This window comes from Vespa velutina, chromosome 16 (genome assembly GCF_912470025.1).
Source record: "Vespa velutina chromosome 16, iVesVel2.1, whole genome shotgun sequence".
NCBI lineage: Eukaryota > Metazoa > Arthropoda > Insecta > Hymenoptera > Vespidae > Vespa > Vespa velutina.
In genome coordinates this window covers 4,042,049-4,054,637 of record NC_062203.1, presented here as the reverse complement: position 1 = coordinate 4,054,637, position 12,589 = coordinate 4,042,049, and the positions used below count along the sequence as shown (strand labels likewise).

General features: G+C 27.7%; 2 protein-coding genes across 2 annotated transcripts; one reads left to right on the top strand and one right to left on the bottom strand.

Moving 5' to 3' along the window:
• The first annotated feature begins 328 nt into the window (after nucleotides 1-328).
• Nucleotides 329-5,714, top strand: LOC124954923 (MATH and LRR domain-containing protein PFE0570w-like). Its single transcript, XM_047508590.1, has 7 exons — nucleotides 329-387; nucleotides 495-689; nucleotides 887-945; nucleotides 1,061-1,251; nucleotides 1,592-2,200; nucleotides 2,607-2,723; nucleotides 2,885-5,714. Exons 2-7 carry the CDS (start codon nucleotides 590-592, stop codon nucleotides 5,634-5,636), a joined length of 3,828 nt encoding a protein of 1,275 aa, XP_047364546.1. The 5' UTR covers nucleotides 329-387; nucleotides 495-589; the 3' UTR covers nucleotides 5,637-5,714.
• Nucleotides 5,715-5,935: 221 nt separating this feature from the next.
• Nucleotides 5,936-11,072, bottom strand: LOC124954924 (hemocyte protein-glutamine gamma-glutamyltransferase-like). The gene is made up of 8 exons (XM_047508591.1): nucleotides 10,686-11,072; nucleotides 8,759-9,233; nucleotides 8,390-8,616; nucleotides 7,688-8,289; nucleotides 7,509-7,606; nucleotides 7,092-7,382; nucleotides 6,585-6,745; nucleotides 5,936-6,479 (listed from the first exon to the last, which is right to left on the bottom strand). Exons 2-8 carry the CDS (start codon nucleotides 9,231-9,233, stop codon nucleotides 6,195-6,197), a joined length of 2,139 nt encoding a protein of 712 aa, XP_047364547.1. The 5' UTR covers nucleotides 10,686-11,072; the 3' UTR covers nucleotides 5,936-6,194.
• Between the last annotated feature and the right edge of the window lie 1,517 nt (nucleotides 11,073-12,589).

Genomic DNA, 12,589 nt, shown 5'->3' with positions numbered 1-12,589 from the left:
GCTCGTTTCAAATATCGCCGATGTATACAATCATATTTATTTATCGTCGAAGTATTCGGAAAAATTCCTTGACATAACGAAGTTAATTAAATTAATGCGAAAATTTGCACGTGTTAGTCGTATTAGACGAAGAATATTCAAAAGAACAACTAACAATAGATCGACAAATCGTTTGTCCATTGTTCGTATGAGAAATCATTCGTTATTTTTCAATGATTCTAATGATTTAAAGGAAAACGTTTGTGACACTTTGGCGGGAATTAAAGAGGAATTATCGGACAATTTACGACGGGTTAAAAAGTTACGTGAAAAATTACCGAATTTTAATGTGATTCGTTCTATTTCTACGCCGGAAGTCGATGAAACTTTGAACGAAATTATAACGAGGTATCATTTATTTATTTATTTGTTTGTTTACTTCTATTTAATTTCCTTCTTTTTATTTTTATTTATTTTTTTTTTTTTTTTTTTTTTTTTTTTGATTTTATTTTTAGAATCATAATAATAATATCCCTTTCATTTATCTACATTATACAGATGTAAAAATTATATTCGTGATAATAATTATTGTGAAGAAGCCATAACAAAAATGAATGATTTATTAACGAAAAGTGTTAACGATCTTCAAAAAATTGTGAAGGAGGAAAAGCTCGTTCTATCTAAGAAAACTTTAAGAAAGCCTATAGAAGGTTTTTATAATGATCATTATATTAATTCTTATTAATTGTTTTACTCTTGTCTATATTATTCTTTTGTTAATTATTTTATTGCTTTAATATCAAGTTTAATATTTTCATTTGGAACTATCAGAGAAAAGAAATTAATTAATTCTTTTATTTTTTGTTTTTATTTTTTTACTTTCATCCTTTTCTTTCTTTTTTTACAGAACAATATTATAAACATTTAGAATCTATTCAGGGAAGGCAAGATTTTCCAAAAAATGACGTAAGAATTTTCGAATAATAAATTTTATAAAAATTTTAGAAAAATATATGTATTTATATACATATATATATATGTGTGTGTGTGTTTGTGTATATAATTATTATATTTTTTATAGATCAAGCAAGTATTAAATGGCAGGAAGAAAATGATTGATAGAAAAAATAAAGTTAAGGGATTAATAAATGATATGTTGCGTTTAACCAATGATATTTCTACTGTAGAAGGTGATAAAGAAAATATTAAAAAGCCTGTCAATCGTAAAACTAATGTTTCAGATAATATGAAAACAAGACAATCAAACAATAGGTTGGTTCATTGAAATATATATTAAATATACATATAGAGTGGATTTATAAAAGTTTTTAAGCAATTTTAAAAGTCATTTATTCTTTTTCAAGACTATTCAGATATGCATTTAGGCTAGTAATCTTACAAGCTAGATTCTTAGTTTGATAGTCTGAAAAAAAAAAAAAAAGAAAAAAGAAAAAAGTTAGTCTAAAAAATCTCATAGAAGAGTTATTTATTTTTAATATCAATTATAAACTTTTGCTTCATCCTATATATTTATATAGATTATTCTTTTCTATGAATTATAAATAATTATTTTCTATGATTAAATATAATAAAAACGATACGATGATTTCAGATTGGAAATGAAAATGAAACGTGGTGAAAAGAATAAATCTAGTACGATTAAGAATGTAGATCAAATGGCAAGTGAAATGAATTTTATTTCTAAAAAATTTCAAACTGCTTCTTCATCTTCTAGTTCTTCCTTTTCGAATGTTAGAAAAAATAAACTGATTAGCTTTAAGAAAGATAAAACATTGAGAGAGAATCAAAATCGTTCAGAAAGGCCGATCGTTTGTTATCAACAATTAAAAAGTTTAGAAAAGACGAAAGAATCGGCACGTACGATTTCAAATATTTCTTTCAATAATAACAAAGAAAAGGTTAAGAATAATGCTTGGGCACGTTTGGAAACTGTTCAAGCAATTAAAGATAAGAAAAGTAATGAAGTGTGCGAAAAAAAAACAAGAATGTCATCGTCGATCTACGTTATCGACAAGCATCATGATCGATCGAAGAAATCTAATGATATCCGTTTAAAGCGGCAAATCAACGTTCAACCAGTTTGGAAACCAGGCGGCACCGTTAAATCTTTTGCTTCTAATCCAACGTTTCGAAATAATGAACCGATTAATCGTCGTACGTGGCAGCAACGTTTTGAAAAAGACAATCAAGAAATAAAAAAGTAATTATTATTTCTTTTCTTTTTCTTTCTCCTTTTTTTCTTTTTTTTTTTTTTTTTTTTTTTTTTTTTTTTTTTTTCTTAAGAGAAAAAAAATTCTCTTACATATTGTATTTTATATATGTATTTATTAGATCGATCAAAATTTGTCTCAATTTTTATGTAGTAACGAAATTATCGTTAATATAAAATTACAAAAAAAGAAAAAAAAAAAAAAAAAAAAGAAACCAATATATTAGGGGAACCGGAAAGTAATGTCGTTTCTGTGCATGTCGATATTCGATTGTGATTAAAAATAAAAACTTGTTAAAAATTTATTCGTTTGAATTTAATTTAAGAAAGCGACATTACTTTCCGGTACTACTTATCTAATAATATAATGTAATAAAATTTATTTTCATTTTTTCAGATCAATCGTTAATCCATCAGAGCCAACAGTCTCGAATAGGAATAATCTCTTTAAGGAGCATCGAAGGAATGATAATTTTGGCGAAAAATGTGTAACTGATTTGTGCGAATTACTCGCGTAAGTAAAATTAATATTATTATTATTATTATTATTATTATTATTATTATTATTTAATTAACATCTATTTTATACATACAATTATATATATTACTGTATCATATAAATATTTTTTTTTAAAGCGTGTTCATATTATTATTGATTGACATTTTTCTCTTTAGAGAAATAAGAATAACGCAGAAGGAATTAAAAGGCAATAGTAATTTATTATCCGAAACGCATTCCTCTCCGTATAATCAATCACAAATACCATTATCGAATACATCCTTGACAAAGGTCCGAGTTAATAGTGACGAATTATATTCGAAGAAAGAAAAATCTGAATCTAAATCACGTCCAGATATACCTAGATTAAATCCATTGAAAGTTGCATTTAAAGATAAACATGATGATAAGTTATCAGTTACGCGTAATTCTTCTAATAAAAATATTTCTAAGGAAATTTTCACGAAAGATTATGAGAAAAGGGAGGAAAATGAGAAAATTTCATGTTCTAATGAAAAAAATGATAATAGAAATTTGTCATCGATGATTTTATTAGAAGTTCCTGATAAATTCCCTATAATTCCATCCACTGAATATAAAAATCATGAAATTGACGAAGAAACAATGAATGAAAATATTAAAGAAAAATCATTTAACGAAAAATTACATTCATCTAATGAAAAAATTATTAAAACAGATGATACTTTAGAAAAGTCTATATTAAAAAGTAATGTCAATTTGGATCATGATACATTATCAATCGAGAATCAACCAAGTTTAATATCTTTTAGAAATATAAACTGTAATCCTGAATTAAATTCAATATCTACTTTAATAACGATGGTAACATCATCAAAATGTTGTCAATTATCGTGTCCGTCTTCGTTATCGTCAAAAACCAATTTTATTTTCGAACAGTCTATCGGGAAAAAGAAAACGAACGAAATCGACAAGGATTCTTTAGAAAATTCGACCGACGATAATGACGAGGAAAATGAATTTAAATTGAATGAATTAAAAGATCGAATTAAAAAAGATTCTGATCTAATTGAAGATAAGAAGAAACAACAAACGTCATTGAATTTATTATCGGATATTTTATGTTCTTCAAAATCTTATGCTTTGACAAATAAATTTGAAGAAGATCAAAGTAAATTAGAATATTCAAATATTAGAAATGACATTTCGAGGGATTCTTTGAACAATGTTTTTATTGATTCGAAATCAGACGATGATGATACTGATCAAGGGATAAAATCAATAGAAAATGTTCGATCCAAAGATAATGACGAAACGATCGTATGCATGATCGACGAAAAGAAATGTAAAAGTTCACAAACTATAACGGATACGAAATCATTTTGCGATGCTTATACTAACGCCGAGGATACAAAATTTAATTGTATTAAATATGTCGATAAAATAGTTCCTTCTCCCAATGATATTGATTTGAAAATATCATTGAAGGATGTTGCTACGGAAATTCTTTCGCAAGATCAATCGACATTATTATTAACAGAAATGAACGAATGTTCGTCGACGGAAAAAAATTGTGCTACTGATTTAATTATAAATTCTTCGAACGATTGCAACGAAATTAAGACCATTATTAACGTTGAATCAAAATCGGTATACACGTGCGAGGAAAAAGATTTGGATCATAATGATCGATGGGTCATGGAAACCGTAGATTTATATTGTGAACAACCTAATGACAATCTACCAATATCAATAGAAAAATGTAAAGTAGAAAATAATGATTCTAATGATCTTAATGATCGATGGGTCGCAGAAACCGTAGATTTATATTGTGAACAACCTAATTACGAAAATGACTTTAAAGAGGATAAAAATGAATTAAATAAATCATCTGAATCGAAAATAAATAATAATGTCGCTATTAAAAGATCTATGTTATCGGTATCATTGATTGATCAATTGAAAGGTATCAAAGAGCAATTGGAAAACGTTGATATAAAATTGAATAAATTACAGGAAACTACAAACGATGCCAATGATGCATTTTCTCGTATTAACATAACTAATATACCATTTGATTCTAATACCAAGGAAATAATATCTGTTTCATCGAATGATTTATCAGAATCGTCCAATATAAAAAATGTTATGATCGATGATCAATCATCTTCTTCGACGATAGAATCGTCTTTATCTTCTAATTCTTTCAAACGATCGTCGAATATTTCGCAAGAACGTCCTTTCGAACGTTTTAATATAAATTTCAATGATATCAATGATGTAACGGATGTTTTCCAAATGACATCTTGTCATTCGAAAAATTTATGCGACGCCATTAGAATCTATAAAGATAAAACGATCGTTAATAATCAATCGGACGAATGTAAAAAAAGTTCATCGAAAAAGTCATTCGAGGAATCTGTAAGATATTTTGAAAAAGATCCTAAAGAATTTGACGAACAATTAACTTGTGAATATTTTAATAAAAATTGTTCTCGTTTTTACGACAATAATAATTTTAATGACGATGACAAGGAAATGATTAGTATTAAAAGTAAATCATCTTCTGTCGAACATATTTTTTATGAATTAAGAACAACTGATTATTCATCATCCGCCGATAAATCTGATAATGCTGAAAGTTTCGTATGTCTTTCGATTAAAAATTCTAACGATATGCAAAAGAGAGAAACGAAAAGAATATCAAACTCCATTGGGAAAGTATCGTCAAGTGTTTTGAGTATAAAAGATCAACGTTTAGAGATAATAAAGTATTTAGATAAAGAAATTAATTTTACATATTGTAACGAACAAACAGAATCGAATGATTTTCATGATTTAATTATTTCTAGAGAAGGCTTGCTTCTTCTTATCTATTTTACTGTATGTTCCATTGTATTTTTTTGTTTCAACTTTTCTATCACTTGTGAATCATGGTTTATTACCTAAACGTTTATTTAGTTAATAAATAATTTAATTTTATTTTTGTTCTTACAGAGGGCTCGTTATATTTTGTTTTGTTAGATTTCTTTCTCACGTATTATCTTTCACGTTTTGTTTGTAATAAAGGTTTAAAAATTTAAAGATATTTTTTTATAATATTAACATAGTTTATATATATATATATACATATATATATATATATATGTGTGTGTGCGTGTGTGTGTGTGTATATATGTATATGCATATGTATATGTATTGAAAACTTTTTTAAACTAAGAAAAAAGATAATATTAACGAAGATTATATATGTTGCACTTATGTATTAGTTTAAATATACGATTATTACATTCTGCTAATAATTATGAAATTTCATTTTAATTTGTGATCTCGTTAAAAATGTTATATTTAAAAAAAAAAACTAAATTAGTAAAAATATGTAGAAGTATAATTATTATGGCCACTGTTTTTTTTTTTTTTTTTTTTCAGTTTATCTTCCTTATTTACAAAAAGAAAGAAAAAAAAGAAGAGAAAAATATTTTTTTTTTTTTTATATATATCAAATATTCAATCCTCATCTAAGACCTCGATCGTAGCCGATCCGGTGATATCGACCAATTCTTTCGAGGCAAACGTGGCTACGATCTTTTGTTCGCCAGCTTTTTTTAGATCCAAATTATGTTGCACAGAAATTTCTTCCAATGGTCCAACGTCCCTGAAAGGTAAAATCTTGTTTCTGGCCAATCCAGGACCAGCGTAATTAAATTTGCAATTAGTTAATGTTTTTTTCAAAGGATTTTTAAAGCTAAGCGTTATGGTCGACGATTTTCCAACGACTGGTTCACCTTCGATCTGTAAATATTTGATGTTTTAGAAACAAGATCTTTCTAAGGGAATACTTATTTTTATCCTTTTTGATGTTCTGACATTTCCATTAATAAATTATCAAAATCGAACCTTAACAGTGATATTAGGTTTGAGAACTTGAAAATCATCCTCATCCGCCCAAGTTTGTTTCGTTTCTTTAACCGTAGCAATCGTGTAGAGTTTCATTATACAATACTCTACCAATTTATCCAGATAATCGTCTACGGTGACTGTTAGTCTTAGTTGTTCGCCTGTGAAGAAATAGAGGTGGAGAGAAAAAAAAAAAGAGGGAAGAAAAAAGAAAAACAAAATTACCATACACGTGAAGAAATAGAAATGTCTTTTTAAACGCTTCCTAGTAAAATAAAAAAAAAAAAGGAAAAAAAAAAAATCATGTAATCAATTTACATAAATCGTTATATAATATAGCATTATTTGTCTGATGATTCATTAAAATATGATAATTATTCGATATAAGTTTGTCATTAAATAGTTGAAAAGGAATGTGAATGTCAGAGAGAGAGAGAAAGAGAGAGAGGAGAGAGAGAAAAAAATTATACATCGTTATAACGAAGTTGATTATTATTTTAATCTTACTGGCATTAGGTTGAAGAACAAAATCACCAGAGGCTCTCTTCACCAAGTTTGCCTTGACTCCGGTATAATAAACACTGCCTGCTGATAATATAGCCTGAATCGTTCTTGGTTTATTCGATTTATTCTTTATATTTACGGTAACTGCAAATGGTTCTCCTATGTTAACACGTTCGAGATCAACTAGATCAAATTGAACGTCTTCCTTGCTTGGTTCTGGCAAGGAATAAAATTTTTTTGCTCTGTCTGTACTACGTATTGCTCTGTACAAGGTCAATCTTTCTGCCTCCGTGCCTGTTTTTTTTTTTTTTTGCAATAACAAATTGCGAGAAAAACAATAATAATAAGATTAAAACACAGAAGATAAACAAACAGACAGATAAATAAATAAATAAATAAATAAATAAATTTTTTTCTGACCTTCTTTAGCTTTGTAAAGGGACGTTATATCCTCTCTATCCTTGTCACCGTTTGGATCAAAGATCCATGGTGCTTTTGTCAAGATCATTCGACCGATACTAAAAAAGAAATTATTATTATGTATATGTGATATAATAATTTATAAAAAAGAGAGAGAGAGAGAGAATGTTTCAACTAACTGATATTTGTTACAATCGATCTTGGAGTATCCTAAATCGCTTTCTGGATCTTCCTTCCATCTCATAAGATCGGCGTTAACTGAAGCCAACATAAAAGTAACGTCAAAGTTATAACCAACGGCACCTTGTCTTATAGCTTCGACGGATGCAGGTCCACATTGATAAAAACTATCTGATTGTTCCTGCGGTGTAGCGTCTATCGCTTGCCAACCACCATAACCCTTAGGTAAATCAGGCCTGGCCATCCAAACGTCGTTCCAAACGTGATAATTCCAAATCGAATCTTCGCCCATCATATTATTAGGATCATATTCGAGTTCCTCGTTATCAGCATTGTAATAACGATCGACCGATAACGAGGCATTTGCGTCGTGGGCCGATACAAGATTTGATACAACTCTGGATGGTATTCCAAGTGCTCGACAGACGGTTGTTACGACACCAGCGAATACCCAACATTGTCCGTATTTTACTTCGTCTTTTGTTTCTAAAAATTGTTCTAATATCGGGACGCTTCCGGTCCAGGCTGCTGGTGCTGTACCATCTTCGTAATCACCGTCCCATCGACCAGTTATAACACCTTGATCATCGTTCGAATTTACCTGCATAATGACAAAATTATCATATTGTATATGTACATATATCTATATATTTTCTTTTTCTTCTTCTTTTTTTTTTGTTTTGTTTTGTTTTTTAACTTACGATTCTTGATATCGCACGACACATTTTAATGGGATCTCCTCTGGACACAGCCTTGATACCCGATCTTTCCAATAATAATTGACAAGCTGGTAAAATGCATGCGTCGAATTGACCAAAGACCCATTCCCTGCCTCGAGAACTTCCCCATGGGCCAACCCATATCTTTCCAACGTCGTTCATAATGTATTCGTCGAGAAGTTGTTCATCCTCCATGAAGACCAGATCATCTGTGAGAATTTTATTTTTTTTTTTAAATCCTTTTTCGTCAAACGTAGATATTTAGATATTTTTTCTGTCTTTTCCTTTTTTTTCTCTTTTTTTTTTTCTTTTCTTAAAAAAAATCTGTTATCATATTTATGAATGATATACCTTTCAGCCAAGGATTGAACAACAAGTATATGTCTTTTTCATAGTGATACGTATTCGGAGGTTCTTTTCTTCCAAGAGTCGTTGTCTCCACGTTCAACTGCCATACACCAATTGGACTGTCAATTGGACTTCTAACTTCAACCGATAAATCCATTCCATTGATCGCTACCATTCTTACACCCCATGCTTCTAAATCGGTTAAATAAGTGTCTCGATTGGTTATAGTGTTGATACCTCTGGTACCCTTCATTACATTTGGATTTGGACCAAAACTGAACAATAGTCTGACGATATCAGTTTCATCGACGTATTCACGATTGAATCTCAATGCCAAATTGAAAGCTTGACCTCGTCGTAATATCGGTGTCGGATTTTCCGTATGAATCATTTCGTAATTTATAGTATGATGTGCTCTGGCATTTTCTTTCTCGTACATGTAGACCATGTCAACGAACAATGGTTCCTTGTTAGACATCTAATGTTCAATTAAACACATTTTTATGATTAATTTTTTTAACAAATTTTGTCATTTTTATAATTAATTTTTTAATCATATTATGCGCAAATGTATGTCAACAATCTTTTTAGAGTTCCATCCGACATACAAAGCTTTCTCAATTCTTTACATTTTATTCAAACTTAGAATGAACGTTTTTTTTAATCCAATATCCATTAATAATATTTATTATTAATTATTAAAAAATAGGAAGTAAATCTTCTTTTTTTTTTTTTTTTTTTCTTTTGAGAAAATTTATCTCTATTCTTCCATTCATATTTGATATTAAATCAAAGTATTTTGATCTAACGTTTACAAATTTTACGTTTTACAAGTTAACGTTTACAAAAATAGACAAATAATTGTCATACTGAGATTTTCTTTCGTCAAATTTATACATTCCATTCTTTTCACTTTAAATTTATTTCTTACGTCAGAACTCAAACTCAAGAAATATATATATATATATATATATATATATATATTTCTTATACGTATATGTACATATGTATGAACAAATAGAAATAAAAATGTATATATCCGCTCTTTTGACGAATCGCGTCATCGTATGAAAGTAAGTCTAAGTAAGAAAAATCGATGTTACGTGTTCGGATTGTGAATGAAACTCCAGAATCTCTGAATGGAATTGAATCGTGACCTCCTAAATGATTCATCGATTTCATCATTCTATTACAGTGAAATCTGACATTCCGTGAGAATGTAAATGTATTTTAAAAATAATTGAATCACTGTAAATATTTTTAAACTGACAACTATCTTGCTTTTAACGAATCGCTAGAATAAAAGAGAAAGAGAAAGAGAGAGAAAGAGAGAGATCTCTCTCACGCGTTAAAAAAAAAAAAAAAAAAAAAAAAGAAATAAAAAAAATCCTATTAAGCTTCTAATTTAAATATATGTATATTACATAATCCTCTACAAAATTTTTTTATACATTTCATTTTCATAGTAATAACTTACAACTATCCGCTTACTGTGAAATCATCTTTTTTTCTCTTTTTTTCCTTTTTTTTTTTTTTTTCTTTTCTCTCTACGCAACAAAATAGAAATCTAAATCTCAAAAACGTGTTCTCCTTGAAAAAAAAAAAAAAAAATTCTTTCGCACACATTAAAATAGAAATTATATTATAAAAGTTCGTTATTGTAATTTAAAAATAAAAAAAAAGAAAAAAAAATTAGATTAACATTTCATGTTGATTATGGAGATAATTAAATAGAAATAATTAAGAGATTAGATCCTTTCTTTTTCTTTTTTTTTTTTCTCTTTGAAAAAATTCATTAGTACGATTAAAGAAATGTGGATCAATATTTCAAAGTAAACATAATTAAAAGTAAAATTAAATGGAAACGATTAGATACTTTTTCGTTTTTCTTCTTTTTTTTTTTTATAACACTTTATATCAGAAGACTAACCTTGAGCGTTTTATATGACTAAAATCCACAGTGCGTAAAAACCTTTCACTTACTACTATCGATTTCCAAGTTAAACAAAAGTCTGACTGATGATCAAAGACGTTTCACGTCTTTTTATATAATGTGCAACATCCAACTCACTGACCGCAGTATCCCCACTACGATGATTAGAATGCCTACTGATATAATATATACCTCCGTTGACCTTAATTATTATCTTTAAATAATTTTTAATTAGTTCATTTTCTTACACACGTAGATACGTAAAGACGTTCGATCAAAATCAAATTATTTCTTTTAGCCTTTTAAATCGTCATTATCAAATTTCATTATCAAATTTTTTTTCTTTCCCTTTCAAATGTCTCCCATCGATTATAATATATTATTATCCTACAATTATTGATAATTTATTTTCTCAGAAAAAAATTTATTTGTACTTAATAATATTTATAAAATTAAATTCATCATTAATTTTTATTCATAAAAGATCAACTTAAAAGTTATATTATAAATAATTATAATTTATATTAAAAATTGAACTTGGCAAATTCACGAAGTGCCAGCTTTTTTCCTTTTTTCGCATAAATAAAAACAAGAAATTAAAAGTCGATCATATCAATGAAAAAATGTTAAGATTCCTATTAAATTTAATACGTTTTGTTCTCAATGAAAAAATTTCAATGAAAAGTAAGAGAAAAAAATCGTATATTTATTTAAACTAAAACCGAGAATTATCATTTTCTGAGTTCTTACGCATGCATATCGTTTATTACAAAATGTTATCTTATCGTATTCAAGAACAATCATAATTAAGTCCATATAATAAAATAATATAATAAAATAATTTAATGGATGCTGCGGTTATCCGCACGTTTTATCATAATCATAAAGGAAAAATTTATTTGGTTATCAGTGAAAAGAATGAAAGGAGAACAAGAAAAAGTTTTCATAGATTTATTTTGCGTTCTTTGTCTGGCTGTGTCTGTCTGTGTTCGTGTGTGTGTGTGGGTGTATGTGTGTGTAATCGGCCTACACGATTCACGTTGTAAAGTATTGGTCATTCTTTTTCATTTCCAATTACTCATAAGCTTTCTTTCATTTCTTTCTTTTTTCTATCTACTTATCTGTTTATCTTTCTTTCTTTCCAAAAAATACAGGAAAGTTTCTTTTCAATAATTAACGAAATATGATCCTACGATACTCGTATATCGATCATTTCGATCAATGACGTTTTTTTTCTTTTTTGTTTGTTTATTCGTTTGTTCTTTTTTTTTTTGCTTTTCTTTTTGTTGTTTTTTTTTTTTGCATTTTCTTCTTTTGCATTTTTCCTTTTTTTTTTTTTTCTTTTAAATATGAAACGAAAGATAATAATTTCGATATATCTTCATATTGACTAATCGACGAACGCAATCCGAGATTGTCGAAGATGTAATAATTTAATTAAATTAAAAAAAAAAAAAAACAAAAAAAATAAAAATAAAAAAAATATAACAATAAAGACAGAGAGGGAAACGAGAGATAAAAAAAAGTTTGATAAGAATAATTATCGTTCCAATAAGGTGAATCTAAAAAAATATATAGATCAATTTTATGTACCTTGACGCTCGGAATGCGCGAACCGACATAGTGATTAATATTAATTTGAAAATCAATATTTGAATCAGTGAAATAAATAAATAAATAAATATATATATATATATATATATATATATACATATATGTATGTATATATTAGAAGATATATCTCATCTAAGTAAAATGGACCGTTTATATTCGCGCGAGCACCCATCTAAAAAGTCTAAAAATATTTAGATTAAGGCAAGTATAGATGTGTATATATATATATATGTGTGTATGTATGTACGTATGTATGTATGTATGTATGTATGTATGTATGCATATGC